The sequence below is a fragment of the Bos indicus genome, chromosome 13 (assembly GCF_029378745.1).
Source record: "Bos indicus isolate NIAB-ARS_2022 breed Sahiwal x Tharparkar chromosome 13, NIAB-ARS_B.indTharparkar_mat_pri_1.0, whole genome shotgun sequence".
Taxonomy (NCBI): Eukaryota; Metazoa; Chordata; class Mammalia; order Artiodactyla; family Bovidae; genus Bos; species Bos indicus.
Window position 1 is genome coordinate 77621633 of NC_091772.1, and position 16116 is coordinate 77637748.

General features: G+C 49.4%; 1 protein-coding gene across 1 annotated transcript in view; it reads right to left on the minus strand.

The window, feature by feature from the left end:
- Positions 1-16116, minus strand: part of PTGIS (prostaglandin I2 synthase) — a 52849-nt gene that overhangs the window by 17625 nt on the left and 19108 nt on the right. Inside the window, exons 4-5 of the mRNA XM_019972563.2 lie at positions 15229-15372; positions 9543-9694 (exon numbers count right to left, since the gene is read on the minus strand). Coding sequence (XP_019828122.2) covers positions 9543-9694; positions 15229-15372 — 296 coding nt within the window. The remainder of the gene's footprint in view (positions 1-9542; positions 9695-15228; positions 15373-16116) is intronic.

Below are 16116 nucleotides of genomic sequence, written 5' to 3' on the forward strand. Positions count from 1 at the left end.
AGCTCCAGGGACCCCAGTCCTGAAATGCGGGCCTGGTCGAGAGGAGGTGCTCCGCCAGCATCTGTTAAATGAATGGGTTTCTTCGCAGAGCAGGGGAGGGAACAGGAAACAGGGATCCGTGTGCTTCCTTCCCGGGGCCTGATCCCAGAGGAAGGCCAGCCCATGTGTGTGTGGAGACCCCGAGGGCACAGCGTCAGCCAGGAGAAATGACCGAGCAGACCATCAAGAGGGGACAGAAGGGTCTGGACTTCAAACTCAACACCTGCAGGAAAGGGCAGGTGGAGTGCACAAGGGCGGAGGGCCAGGCAGGGCCCGATGGGAGGGTCCCAGGGCTGTACTCAGCTCCACCCCCCAGCCCCTTGGGCCTGACAGAGAAGGCACAGCCAGGGAGCCTGTGATTCCAGGAGAAGCTGAAACCCAAATGTTCACATGGAATCCTCTCATGTTTTAAAGTTAGCATCTCAGTAAGTCATTTTTAATCACCGTGCGGGTCACAAAAACTTCTCTGAGGGTCCGCTTTGGCACCCGGATCACCAATTCACAAACACCATTAAGTAAACGACTGCGTGTTTACATTCCGGAAAACTGTGCGGTGGCCCACACAGGCAGACCGTCGAAGGCATAAAGTCAGTGCTTGCTATTCATATATTTTGCTAATGCTACAAGACGATGCTGCATTGACACGTGCAAATATGAAATTTGTTCTTTTCTTTCCCCAAAATCACCCTTTGGAAAAGAAGGAGTCACTCGGATTGCTACAAAATTCCAAAGTACTAGCAACTCTCTCACTGACTTTTCTGAGCCATAAAGCAGTGTTTCGGGAAGACCCAGCTACCCAGTGGCTCTAAATCAGGCTTCATGTTACAGAATGTAAAACGGAGGCGAAGCTTATTTAAGCGCATTAATTAGGTTTTCACATAATACGTTCCATATGCTTTTCTTCCACCTCTAGACACTTTTTCAGGTGAAATACTCCTCAATTTAAAGCAATGTGGCCAACTGTTTGTCTGAAAAACAAATTTTCCTGTTATGTATATTTGCTACATGTTATGTGTATTTTCGGGGCTTCCCTGGTGGCTTAGTGGTAAAGATGCCAAGGCAGGAGGCACGGGTTTTATCCCAGGTCCAGGAAGATCCCACAGGCCACGGAGCAACTAAGCCCGTGCAAGCTGCAACTACCGAGCCCATGCACCTAGAGCCTGTACTCTGAAGCAGGAAAAGCCGCCACAATGAGAAGCCCTTGTACCACAGCTAGACAGTACCTCCCCTTGCCGCAACTACAGAATAACCCTGTAGCAACGAAGACCTACAGCAGCTCGTAAAAAAAAAAAAAAAAGAATCATAATAAAATAAATAAATAAAACAAAAGATCCAGGAAAAAGTCTTAAAAAAAATAAGCAAAAAAAAAAAAAAAACCAACAACTATATTGGCAATTTGGTAAAATCAGCTTAACATTTTTAGAGCCCTTAGAATAGTACAGGACACACAAAATCTTACACAAGATTTCATTATAGCTACTCTATTAGGAAAAAGCAGTGTCCACACCAGTGTGTTTACCATGCATTTGTGGGCAAAAGAGAAAAGAAAGAACAACATCATGTCCACTTGTATTCGCATGAAGGAACTCTGGAAGGATCCAGGAGAAACCAGTAACACCAGCCGACTGTGGGTGGGCGGGGTGGGGGGGACAGGCTGGAAGGACGGACAGGCTGGAAGGACGGACGGGAGACGCCTCACTGTCACCATTCTATATTTTCAACGTTTAGTCACGTGAACCAAAATCTGGCAGCAAGCCCAGCCCCGTAAAGAATTTCCAGCGAAAGAGCACAGATTCATGGATGGATAGATTCAAAAAGTTCATTCTATATTTCAATAAGATGATACGGGAGTGAAGAAAGAGGTTCTGGAAAACCGAGTTTGGTGACTCCACCTGCCAGCCTGCTGACGGAGATGACACAGGTACCCGAGATAGAGTCTGAATAAGCCACTTCCTGAAAGGCGAGGTGAGAAGAGAGCGACGTCTCTCAACGGTTAGTTTATACAACATGTGAACTTAACCACGGTTGCTCGACAACATCAATAAGGAGATGTTGTTTCATTTCCAGCCCTAATTATTTCCACGTTTAGGTTGACTAAAAAGACAAACCACACCAAACAAAAAACAAAAAGCCCTTCCTGCTGGGAAAACCAGGGCTTGCTGTATTTGGAGCTGAGTATAACTGGGGTGTACTGTATTTCACTCGTGTACTTGGAGAAGGGTCAAGACTAACTCTGTCCAGAAAGAAAGCCGCAAGTCACATATGCTGACTGAGCACATAAAATGTGGCCACTCAGAATCGGGATGTCCTGTGAGTCAAAAGTACCTACCAGTTTTCAAGTCTTGGCGACAGACACAAAATGTAAAATATGACAGTAATTTTATATTAATTACATGCTAAAATGCTAATAGTTTAGATATATTGAGATAAAGAAAAATATTATTAAAGTTGATTTTACCTCTTTCTTTTTTAAATTTAATTTTGTGTATTTATTTTATTTTTATGGGATTTTTTTCCCCCCGACTGCACCCTGTGGCATGTAGAATCTTGGTTTCCCAACCAGGGATTGAACCCGTGTCCCCTGCAGTGGAAGCTTGGAGTCTTAACCACTGGAATGCTGTGGAATTCCTATTTATCTTTTTTACAGCTTCCCTTGTAGCTCAGTCGGTAAAGAATCTGCCTGCAGTGCAGGAGACCTGGGTTTGATCCCAGGTTGGGAAGATCCCCTGGAGAAGGAAATGGCAACCCACTCCAGTATCCTTGCCTGGAAAATCTCATGGACAAAGGAGCCTGGTGGGCTGCAGTCCATGGGGTCGCAAAGAGTTGGGCAAGACTGAGCAACTAACACTTACTATTCTTTTTTAAATGTGTCTACTAGAAAATGTAAAGTTACATATGTGGCCAGCACCCTGTTTCTACAGGATGGCACTGTTTTAGCCATTGTTGTTCAGTCGCTCAGTCCTGTCCAACTGTTCGTGACCCCATGAACTGCAGCAGTACAACACTCAATTGATAACAACGGTTACCTTGGAGACAGATGTAGAGGGAGTGAGGTCAAAACAGTATATGCCTTCTCTGCAATATTTTATTTTTTCACAAGAGGCAGGGGAGCCCACTTAAGAGCCCAAGCTCTGGAGCAGAGTGCCTGACCTTGAATAAGGCACCTCACCTCTGAACATCTCGGTCTCCTCACCTATAAATTAGGGTAAGAGTACTCACCACATAGGGTTGTACAGGGATTGAATGCATTCACATATAAAGCCTGAAGAGTGCTGCCTGTCCCAGGCATAATAAAAATTAGCTATATTGTTAAACAAAGCTGAATGAATGTTAGTAAATTATTAGTCCAAGAGGAATGTATTCATGTATTATTTCCATAATTAAGAAATAATAAATGGTGAAATAAAGATCACCTAGCTTGCAGCCATACGACCCAGGTTGAGATCCCAGCTCTGCCCCTTCCTAGGAGGATAATCTTGGGTAAATCATTCTCTATTTCTGAGACTCAGTTCCCCATCTGAAAAACGGGGGCAATCTGGCTCAGAGGACTGAAAAAGATCACACACGGAACATACTCCGTACTGGAAGGGGTTTGGCAAATTGCACTGGCTATATCCTGCCATTCTTATAAGGTATTATTTATCAGCCCCCATGTAATGACTCGAGGCTGTGAATCAGAACCGCCAGGCTCATATGATCAGTAACTTGGTCAGAAGCAGGAGAAACAGGTTCAATCCCAGACTTCCCATGCTGTGTGGGCTTGGCTTGAGGCCCTGTCCACCTCTGAGCCTCAGTCGCATTTTTTTTCTCAAACATTTCTTTTTTTATTTGGCTGCACCAGGTCAGCTGCAGCACTCGGGATCTTCACTCTTCACTGAGGCACGCCAGATCCTTAGTTGAGGCATGTGAGCTCCTAGCTGTGTCCTGTGGGATCTACTTCCCTGACCAGGGCCCCCTGCATTGCGAGTTCAGAGTAGCCACCGGACCACCAGGGAAGTCCCTCAGTCTCCCCATGTAAAGCAAGAAGTCTAGGTTTGGAAACACCTCTGTCCCCTGGAGACCCAAGAGTACAGTTCAGCAAGGCCCCCAGTGGAGACATATTTTTAAAGTCTTATGTTTCACCTTTAAAATGCATTTGATTTTTGCATTAGACCCTGTGATTCTTTAATATAAGAATGCTTTCCCTTCCCCAAACAATATTCAAATAAAACAGCCAATAATCCAGTGAAATGATTATTCCAAAAAGAAGCAGTTTGCTTAGCTCAGGGCTCCATTTAACTCCCTACTGCCCCCCAACTCTCTCCTGTATGAGAAGCACCAAATTCAATTGTCTAAGGGTCCCCAAAAGCTCAATCTTCTTTTAAAATGTTTATATTTCTAAAACCAGAGGAATAATGCATGAGAATAGTAAACAACAACAACAATAATAATAATAAAAGAAAAACAAAGAAACTCTAAGACAGTGGTCCCCAGACTTTTTGGCACCAGGGATCAGTTCAATTTTCCAGGGAAAACAGTTTTCCACAGATAACATGGCAATGAATATCTGTGGATCTGTAGACACATGGGAGCATCTCTGTGGGGTAACTCCAAGAAGCGGAAGTACAGGATCAAAGGTGTGTGTATTTTATGCTGATAGGTTCTACCAAACTGCTTTTCCAAAGTAGCTGCAGAGCTTCACATGCCCCACAGCAAGCTCTGGGGGCCCTTCTGCACCCCAGCCTCCAGGCCTAAGTTGAGAAACCGTCTCCCACATTGCCACCTGCTGCCCATACTGAGAAATGCAGCCTTCCCATACCCAGCCCAGAGCTGTTCCGGGGGTAAAAGGGAGGGTCCCTCTCTGCATCTACCCAGACTCCTCCCGGGCATCTGTACAGAAGAAACAGCAACAGAGAAACCACTCTTCCCCCGAGAAGCAATCAGTGCCGGCCGTGCTCCGTGCACTAGGTTTTGCAGTCAAACAGATCAAGCTTCTACCTTGCTGCTCTGCCACCTACCAGCCATGTGTCTATGAAAAAGACTTCACTTCTCTGAGCCTCAGTTTCTTTACCTGAAAAAAGAGTTTAATAACACCAATTTCATCGGAAGGACTGATGCTGAAGCGCCAATACTTGGCCACCTGATGCAAAGAGCCCACTCATTGGAAAAGACCCTGATGCTGGGAAAGATTGAGGGCGGGAGGAGAAGGGGATGACAGAGGGTGAGATGGTTGGATGGCATCACCGACTCAATGGACGTGAGTTTGAGTAAACTCCAGGAGATGGTGAAGGACAGGGAAGCTTGGCATTCTACAGTCTGTGGGGTCGCAAAGACACAACTTAGCGACTGCACAACAATACCAACTTCTCAGCACTGATGTCAGGATTCGATAAGATAAAGAGCTGTCTCAAAAAAGACATTAAGAATCATGAACAAGCAACTCACAAAGAGGAAAAGCAAATGGCTGGTAACACTAAAAGATGTTTTTTCATCACAGGATGAAATGCCCATAAAGCCAGATGCTCTTTTTTGCCCATCAGATTAATAAGGATTTAAAGATACAATGGCACCCCACTCCAGTACTCTTGCCTGGAAAATCCCATGGATGGAGGAGCCTGGTAGGCTGCAGTCCATGGGGTTGCTAAGAGTCGGACAAGACTGGGAGACTTCACTTTCACTTTTCACTTTCATGCATTGGAGGAGGAAATGGCAACCCACTCCAGTGTTCTTGCCTGGAGAATCCCAGGGACGGTGGGGCCTGGTGGGCTGCCGTCTATGGGGTCGCACAGAGTCGGGCACGACTGAAGCAACTTAGCAGCATCATAACTGCACGCTCACAAGGTTGTGGGAAAATGCAAATTAAAATGACCAATTACTTACTTCTGCCCATTAGACTGGCAAACCACTGGAAAGACTGATAAATCTGGTGAGGAATGAGCAGACGCCTTCCCTTTGGGTAGGCATATGAATTGCTCCATGGCTTTGTAAAAGATACAGCAACAGCTAATAAAAATTTTAATGTGTATGCCCTTTAACCTGGCAAATCCACTTGCAGGAAACTGTTAGAGAAAAATAAAATCACCAGATTGTAGAAGAGATAACAAGTACAATGAAGTGCTATGACAGTCACACACACACAAAGGAAACAATTATTAATATCCACTGGAGTGGGGTGGCCTCTACACAGTAACCTGAAAGAGCCAGAAGGATGTCTGGATTTTTTATGCTGATTTTCACATCCTTCTGCTTTGCTATGCACTGTGTGTATATATATATAGTATGCTTGAGTTAGTTTTATAGATTTTCTGGGCTTTTCAGGGTATAGTATCAGATCACTTGCAAATAGGGATAGTTTTATTTCTTCTTTACTCATTATTATATCGGTAATTGATTTCCCTTATCTAATTGCATTGGCTAATGCCTCTAGAAGATGTTTGAATTAACAAGGGAGATTGTGCAGCTATATTGTTAGGTTAGAAAATTAAGTTGTAGATAATACATATAATCCATTTTTGTAAATACACACAGTGACACTTTAGATATATATATTTGTCTCCATTTTTAAAATAGAGTATCCCTACAAAACACTGTAGGGATGTATCAGCATGTTAACACTGGTTTCCATAGGAAGATGGGTTTGGAAGAGTATTATTACTTTTTCCTGTCTACCTCTATCATAAGAATGTGTTTCTTTTTAAAAACATATTTATTATGTGGCCGTGTCAGGTCTTCACTGCGGCATACGGGATGTTCGATTTTTGTTGTGGCAGGAGGGCCATTTACTTGCAGCACGTGAACTCTTAGCTGAGGCACGTGGGACCTAGTTCCCTGACCAGGGATCAAACCCAGTCCCCTTGCATTGGGAGCACAGAGTCTCAGCCACTAGACTCACCAGGGAAGTTCCTAGGTTTCTTTCTTTTTTATATACATATAATTGAAAATTTTTACTGATTTTATTTTTGTTATATTGTTATTTTTGCCTTCACTGAGGCTTCGTTGCTTCGCACGGGTGCTCTCTAGCTGCGACGAGTGCTGTTTTTGTTGTGGTGCTCGGGCTTCTCACTGCAGGGGCTTCTCTTGCTGCGGGGCACAGGCTCTAGTGAGCGGGCTTCAGCAGCTGCAGCTCAGGGGCTCAGTGGGTCATGTGCTGTTGTAAGCATTGAATGGCACAATATTTAAGCTGGTATCTGGCGCAAAGAAACTGCTCAACAAAGACTGTTTTTTTCTTATTACCTCAGCCAATCCTAACAGCCACCTTCTAGGAAGAATCTACTGTTCTCTCCATTTTACAGATGGGATCACTGAGGCACGGAGAAAAGACCTAAGAGCCAATAAACACCTCAAGCCACCTGAGCCCAGAGTCTGTCTTACAACTGTCCTCAACTGCCCCTCCAGAGAGAAGACTCAGCAAAAAGAAGTTAAGTAACTTGCCCTAAATCACCAGCAAGGAAGAAGCAAAGTATTGATTCAAATCCAGGTCTTGCTGCAAGTTTCTGAGACCAGGACACAGTGTTTCTCCACCTTCCCATGGCTGAGTTGTCAGAAACTTGTCAAAAATGCATGTCCCAGTCTTCCTGAAGAGAGTGAACGTGTTAGTTGTCCAGTCCTGTCTGACTCTTTGCGGCCCCATGGACTGTAGCCCGTCAGGCTCCTCTGCCCATGGAATTCTCCAGGCAAGAATATTGGAGTGGGTTGCCATGCCCTTCTCCTAGGGATCTTCCCGACCCAGGGATCGAACCTGGGTCTCCTGCATTGCTTTGCCTACAAAGGTCCATCTAGTCAAAGCTATGGTTTTTCCAGTGGTCCTGTATGGATGTGAGAGCTGGACCACAAGGAAGGCTGAGCACCGAAGAACTGATGCTTTTGAACTGTGGTGTTGGAGAAGACTCTTGAGAGTCCCTTGGACTGCAAGGAGATCCAACCAGCCAATCCTACAGGAAATCAGTCCTGAATATTCACTGGAAGGACTGATGCTGAAACTGAAGCTCCAATACTTTGGCCACCTGATGCTGACATATTAGAAAAGATCCTGATGCTGGGCAAGATTGAAGGCAGGAGGAGAAGGGGATGACAGAGGATGAGATGGTTGGGTGGCATCACCAACTTGATTGACATGAGTTTGAGCAAGTTCCGGGAGATGGTGAAGCAAAGGGAAGCCTGGCACGCTGCAGTCCATGGGATCACAAAGAGTCAGACACGGCTGAGTGACTAAACAACTCCTACATTGCTGGCAAATTCTTTACCCTCTGAGCCACCAGGGAAGCTCATTCAAATCGAAAGGACTGGGATGGTGCTTGGAGATTTATTAACAAAGGCCCGAGAGGACTCTTCTCCCTGGGGAAGCCTGAGACACAGTGGCTGGGGGAGACTGAACCCCAGGGGTTCCTATGGGCCTGGTGCCCTGAATCCAGCAGGAAGCTTTCTACCAATATTGATCCCCCTCTGTAGCCATGAAAACGAAGGCGGTGGGTTTTTGTAAACCCATGTGGGAAGTTCTAGATGTGGAGCTCAGTGAAAACTCTGTAGCAGAACAATTGCTCCAGAGCGCTACACTGATGTTACAAAAGCACAGGGCTAAACAGGGCTAAACATGAAGGCATCTGCGCTCAGGAAGGCACGCACAAGAGCGTGCACAGCCGCCTGAGACACAGCCACACCTGGAAGCCGCCCAGGCGCCCCGCAACCGGGAACGTTCAACAAAGTGTGATCATCACTCCAATGAAATACTGCAGAGCAACGAACAAGAAACCATAGACACATACAACAATCTCCATGAATCTTACAGATGTAAAGTTGAGTGAAAAAAGTCAGACATCCAAGTGCACATATTCTATGATTCTTTTTATAGGAAGTTCAAGAACAGGTAAAACTAGCCGAGGTGGAAGAAATCCATAGAGTGGCTAACTCTAGGGGGTGGATATTGACCGGGAAAGGGCATGGAAAGTTCAGATTTATCTCTCAGCTGTGCATTTAGGACTGTGTGCTTTCTTGTATATACAGTATACCTCAATTAAAAAAAAAAAAGAATTCTGTGTGTGTGTTTAGAGAAAAGTCTCCACGCTCGTAATAAAGGTCCCCTCTGCGGAGGGGAAGGCAAGTGGCGGACCTGGATGAGGAGAAGGTGGAGAACTCTCATTAGTCCCTATCAGTTATTCTGTTGGGCTTGAATTTCTTATAACCAGCATAAAGGACTTGTAAGAATTTCTAAAGAAAAAAAGAAAAGAATTTTTAAAGCAAATTAAATCTTAAACCTGGAAAGGAAGGACACAGACACAAAAGGTCCCCAAGCCCCATGCCAGATGTGCTGCATCAGAATTTCCAACAGGAGCCCCAGCTCTGGTCCAGGCCCTGCCTCCCCACCAGCGTGCTCTTACACACCCCCCCAGGACAGGGACCTCACTACCTCAAAGGCATTAGAATGTTTTCCTTCTCGTGTCATCTATGATCCTTCGGCTTGAGGGTGGACTTCCTCTCTGGGCCCCTCTGCCAGCCCCACAGCTCACCGAAGACCCCACGGTGCTTACCCGCTGACAGGGAGCCACGTGCCAGCTTGGGGAGCAGCAGGTCAAGCTGGCGGAAGGTGTGGAAGACGTCGGCTGAGTGGACACGGTCCTGGGCCTGGCTCTCCTGGGTGTGTGGCGGTGCCTCAACGCCGTACTGGGTCAGGTAGCCGGCTCTGGGGGCGGCAAGCAGAGGGTCAGCAGGCCGTCTCTGAATGGTCCCAGCTGAGCTCTCAGGGCGGCCTACGAGCTCTTCTTCATTTGTACCCCTGGGGAGCACCAGATTTTCCTACCCTGTGTCAGGGACGGTTCTGGGCCAGAGAGTCAGCAGAGAAGCAAACACACAAAACACTCAAGACAGACAGAGGAGGGGAGGTGTCGTGGGCCAGCCGGGGCTCAGAGGGAAGGGCAAGTGGGAGAGGGAGGGGAGGAGCGCTCCTTCCGTCAAGCTGCAGGATGGGCAGAGGGAGGGGTCCAGGGCACAGGGAAGAGCCAACCTCTGCCGCAGGAAGGAGCGCAGATGTGCTGTTGGAAGCGGGTAAGCAGAGCAGGTGGAAGGGCGAGATGGGGGCCCTGGGTCAGGAAAAGAGGTTCCTGACCCTGGAGAGGAAGTCAGGGCAGGCTCCTCGGAGGAGGCAGGATCTGAGCTGGAGCCTGCAGCATAAGCAGCGGACAGGGGCTCTGGCAGAGGGCACAGCCCGGGCAGAGGGGCTCGGGCAGAGGGGCTCTGGCAGAGGGCACAGCCCGGGCAGAGGGGCTCTGGCAGAGGGCACAGCCCGGGCAGAGGGGCTCTGGCAGAGGGCACAGCCCGGGCAGAGGCCTGGGGCCAAGGGGGCGGCCACGGCTGGGTCCAAGGACTGCCAGGTGCTGGGCTGGAGTGGCCTGGGAGTCGCCAGGGCCCGTCACACAGGGCTGGCCGTCAACGCGGGAAGGCTGGCCCTGACCTCAAGGGCAACCGAGGGGCGTCTGAACAGGAGAGGGCCAGGGCCTGGTGGGGGAGTACGGAGAGAGGATGAGACACAAGAGCAAGTGTAAGCCCTCGTGTGTGTGGTGTGTGCACACACACACCATACACACAACACACACACATTCATACTGCCCTCAGGAGTGCTCCCAGAGAAAATGTCTCCACCACCCAGGTTTTCCCTTTCAAAGCTCCAGGAGCCCAGCCCCACCGGCCTCAGTCCTGGGAGGGAAACCACAGATTTTCACCTTTTCCACGTGGTGAGAGGGAACAGGACTTCTGAGAGAGACACCGAGAGGCCCTGACCAGCCTCCCGAAGCTCCTCCTAAGTCTCTGGATCGCCCAGGACAGGGATTCTCCCAAGGAGAGAATGGAAGCAGGGATGGGGCGGAGGGCTGAGAGACGCCTGTCTAGTCCCCACTTAACCCCTCATTTACACAGTGCAAATGTGCAATGTCTTCAATGAACGTTCTATCAATGGACGGGTGGATGGGTGGGTGGGTGGGTGGATGGATGGGTGGGTGGATGGATGGGAAGGAGGGAGGGAGTGGGTGGAGGATGGATGGAAGGGTGGGTGGATGGATGGGAAGGAGGGAGGGAGTGGGTGGAGGATGGATGGAAGGGTGGGTGGATGGATGGGAAAGAGGGAGGGAGACTGGGTGGGTGGGTGGATGGGTGGATGGATGGATGGGTGGGTAGATGGATGGGAAGGAGGGAGGGAGAGTGGTTGGAGGATGGATGGAAGGGTGGGTGGAGGATGGATGGGTGGATGGGAGGATGGGTGGATGGGTGGATAGCTAGAACACAATCCCCAAAACACTAATCTTAGAAGACAATACAGGGCCACCATGATTCTGAGCTCAGTTATCCAAGCTGTTCTCCTACCTTTTCCCTGCATCCCACTCCCCTCCCCTCCTCCCGTCTTGGCCTCCACGCCCCCTAGAGATGGCAAGTTCAAGACCCGCCCATCCCACTGGACTGGGAGGAAGCAACCCTTCCTTCAGAACGGCTGGAACGAGCTCCCTCCAGAGTGTACCTCCGGCCCCCACTGATGCTGCTGCATCAGCCCGGAAGGAATTCCCTCCTCCTCCTCCAAACGTGTAAGCCCTGGGTCCTCATCTCCAGACAAACGCCCTCAGTACCCCCTTACGGCAGAAGCTGTAAAGGTGCAGCCCACAGCCTGGATTCAGTCCAGAAACGTGTTTGGTTTGGTTAATCGTGTTTTCCTAAAAACAAACTGAATGCATGTTTAAACATGGGGGGAAATTCACACAAAATCTTGGATGGCATCACCGATTCAATGGACATGAGTTTGAATCAACCCCGGGAGTCGGTGATGGACAGGGAGGCCTGGCGTGCTGCAGTCCATGGGGTCGCAAAGAGTCGGACACGACTGAGCGACTGAACTGAACCGAACACAAACCCGGATTTGCCCCTCTGTCTCGTCTTGAGAGAGGGGAGAGTCCGGCTACTGGCAGCCTGCAGTCCTGCCTGGCAGCCCCGGGCAGGAGGGGAGTCACTGCCACCCCTCTCAGACGGGAACGAGCGGGCAGAGTCACACGGCCCTCCCCCGGCCCTGAGGGCTCCATGACACCCAGTTAAACACCTGTCACCATTTGTCACCCTACTTGTACTGGTGTTTTTTTTTTCCTTAAAGCAGAAAACTAGTTCCTTAGATAAAATTTCTACCAAAACTAGGCAATGAAAAAAAAAAACCCAGAAAAAAAAGAAAACCAGGAAGAACCACGAGATTTCACACTGTGCACGTGACACCCTTTCTAAGGCTCCTTCACTTTGAAATAAAACCTAACAGCTGAAGACAGGCAGGAAGTGATTACATGACCTGTAAATGCATGTTTGACCCATAGGTGGCGCTAGGGGCAAGGCAGAAAAAGCTGGAATAAGGCTGGGAATAAGAGGTCTGTGTGCTCACTCCCTCGCTCATGTCCGACTATTTGCCACCCCCTGGATTGTAGCCCCCCAGGCTCCTCAGGCCATGGGATTTTTCAGGCAGGAATTCTGGAGAGGGTTACCAATTCCTCCTCCAGGGAATCTTCCCGACCCAGGGATCAAATCCACGTCTCCTGCATTGGCAGGTGGACTCTTTATCACTGAGCCACCTGGGAAACCCCAGGGACATCACAGTAAATGAGGGGTCGGGAAAGGCCTCCCTGAGGAGGTGACCCTTGAGACAAGACTTGAATGAAGGGAGGTGGGAGCCGTGCAGACATGTAGAGAACAGCATTCTTGGGCAAGGGAACGGAAACTGCAAAGGCCTTGAGGCGGGAGCGTGCCTGGCCTGTTCAGCAAGGAGGCTGGTGAGGTGACCCCGGAGGAATCAAAGTCAGAACTCTGGATGGGACTGAGGGGGGCTGGGGCACACACAGGACGGGCGGGATCCCGAGAGCTGGGCTCCGTGAAGACGCGCCTCCCCATCAGCACACCTGTCGTCCAGCTCACCCACTGCCTCTGTATTTCAGGGGCTGCAGATGGCGACAAAAAGGCCAGAAGCTGCTGCCAAGCCGGGAGGCAGGAGCTGCAGCCAGGGCTCAGGCCTTGAAGACACAGGAATCCACTTACACCTGCCCCCAGCGCTGAGCCTGCTCTTACCATGGACCTAAACAAAAGACTCTTGAGAGTCCCTTGGACTGCAAGGAGATCCAACCAGTCCATCGTAAAGGAGATCAGTCCTGGGTGTTCATTGGAAGGACTGATGTTGAAGCTGAAACTCCAATACTTTGGCCACCTGATGCGAAGAGCTGACTCATTGGAAAAGACCCTGATGCTGGGAAAGATTGAGGGCAGGAGGAGAAGGGGACGACAGAGGATGAGATGGTTGGATGGCATCACTGACTCAATGGACTTGGGTTTGGGTAGATTCCAGCAGTTGGTGATGGACAGGGAGGCCTGGCGTGCTGTGATTCATGGGGTCACAAAGAGTCGGACACGACTGAGCGACTGAACTGAACTGAACTGAAATAGACCGAGCTGCCACCATGTGTCCCCTACCTCCCCCAGAGCCTCAGCTTCTCCTCTGACTTCTCTGCCCTCACAAGCATACAGGATGGCAGGAACTAGGAGATCTAGGGGCTCCCCACTGTGATCTTGTTTTGGGGGGCCTCTCTGGACCTCAGTCTCCCCACCATACGATGACAGGGTGGACCAGACCAGCATCACCCAGACCAGTCATAGCCCTTGAAGGTATCTGTGCCAGTCCAGGGTGAAATGAGAAAAAACGAACCCAGCAAGGGTCATGCTTGAGGGTGTAGGCTCTGCAGCCAGCCCCCCCAGGGTCCCAACTGTGAGACTCTGGGCAAATGACCTAGGTTCTCCAGGCCTTAGTTTTCTCATCCATCAAATGGGGTTTCTGAGGCACCTGCTTCATAGAGCTATTGTGCAGATTAAATGATTAGCACCCACTGATCCTACATGTACACATGTGTCATAAATATCCCAGGGTACTCATATGTGTCAGCAAATGCCTGTCCTTTATTCTGAAACTGTGTTGCTGTAATTTTTTTGAGCGGTTTAAATGTCTTGCTTTTATGAGGTGCTGGTTATTAATGGTGCCACCAAAAATCAATACACTGTCCTTACTGAATCTCTTTTCCTCACTACCTGTGGCCATGTTCCTCTATCCACCGGGCCGTCACGTCCCTCAGCAGGTCCCATCAACCTCATCCCCCAGAGTGAAGTGAAAGTGAAAGTCGCTCAGTCGTGTCCGACTCTTTGTGACCCTATACAGTCCCTGGAATTCTCCAGTCCAGGATACCGGAGTAGGTAGCCTTTCTCTTCTCCAGGGGATCTTCCCAACCCAGGGATTGAACCCAGGTCTCCCACATTGCAGGTGGATTCTTTACCAGCTGAGCCACAGGGGAAGCCTAAGAATACTGGAGTGGGTAGCCTATCCCTTCTCCAGCGGATCTTCTCAACCCAGGAATTGAACCAGGGTCTCCTGCATTGTAGGCAGGTCCTTTACCAACTGAGCTACCAGGGAAGCCCGAAGCTGTCCCAGTTCTCCCCACGGCCTGGTCCAGAGCACCATCCTCTCTACCTGGGCAGCTACAGCAGCCTTCTAACAGGTCCCCCGGCCTCTCTCGTGTTGTGACCCACCCGAGCTATGATCCAGTCTCCATCCAGCAGACAAAGAGAGCTTTTAAAGCTCTAAGTCCAGGACTTCACCAGTGGTCCAGTGGTTAAGAGCCCGCCTTCCAGTGCAGGGGACACGGGTTTGCTCCCTGGTTGGGGAACTGAGATCTGACGTGCCATGGGGCTACTGAGCCGGCACATCATGATGACGAGCCCACGTGCACAGCCAAGACCAACACAGCCAGAGAAATAGACAAATATTCAAAAAACCAGTTCTACATCCAATAGTGTCACATCCCCTGCTTACACCCCAACGTCACTCATCTTACTTAGAATAAATTCCATAGCTTTGAGGTTCTGTGAGATCTGGTTTCTGCCAACTTCATCCTCGTTGCCCTGCCCCATCTCCTCAGCTCATTAGGCTCCAGTCACACTGGCCGTCTTTGCCAAGCATCTGGGTGACCAGCAAGGCCCCTTTCCTGGCCTGTGTCTCCTTTACGGCCCATAGGCTGAGGACCAGGCGACCACTCAGAGTCCCAGGTACAGAAGGGCATCTTGCAGCCTTGGCTGTGGAGCATCCCAAACTGCTTCTGCACCCATAAAGTCCTCTTGGTGCCCTTGGCCACTCTTCACGGCGGTCCAGAGTGCGGGGCTCACCTGAGCAGGAAGCCGTAGGAGAACTCGAGGAGCCCCATTTCGTGCCAGCCACTGCCCGCTTCCACAGTGTCACCCAGCAGGACAGTGCGGAGGTTGGTATACATGGCATCCGTGAGCGCCTGCAGCTCTTTGTGGAGGAGAGTCCTGGGGCAAGGAGCAAAGGAGTGAGAGTGCAGCTTCCAAAAATATACATATATGCACACAAGCACCTCCTTCCCCAGACCTCAGAGTCCCGGGGCTCCCGCTCCTCTTTGGAAACAGAATGATATTATTATTTCTATCACTGCCAACAATGGCAACAGTTATTATTTATTGTGCCAAACACAACGATCTCACTTCATCTTTTGACCACACCAGGGATAGCAGTTCCTATTATGATACCCATTTTACAGATGGAGAGACTGAGGGACAGAGAAGACAGTAACTTGCCCAAGGTCACCCAGACAGTAAGTGATAGAGCTGAGACTGAAACCCTGATCTGCCCAACTCCAGAGTCTGAATGCTTAACCATGATAGTCGTCCTTGCTTAGATAAGGAACCCATAGACTTACAGAAGAGATATAACTAAGAAACCAACCATTTCTCCTTGAGGTTCAAAGTTAGGGAGATCTGTTTGGATAAAGTGTCCCCAACCAAGGACTGCTGATAAGTCATGACTCTGAGTGAAGGCTACATGCAGAGTAAGGGAATATGGCTCGTGATCTGGTCTTATTATTTATGTACCTAGGATTCTGCGGAGAGGACCAGTTCTGGGAGAACGTGTGGCTGAAGCTAGAAGCCTCTCTGTCCTGAGCCTCCACAACATTCAACATTGAGCCATGACTGAGCATATGATTAGAAGCTGGGAAAGATGAGGTCTTCTGTCTAAGTTTAAGGCCCCTCTACAGT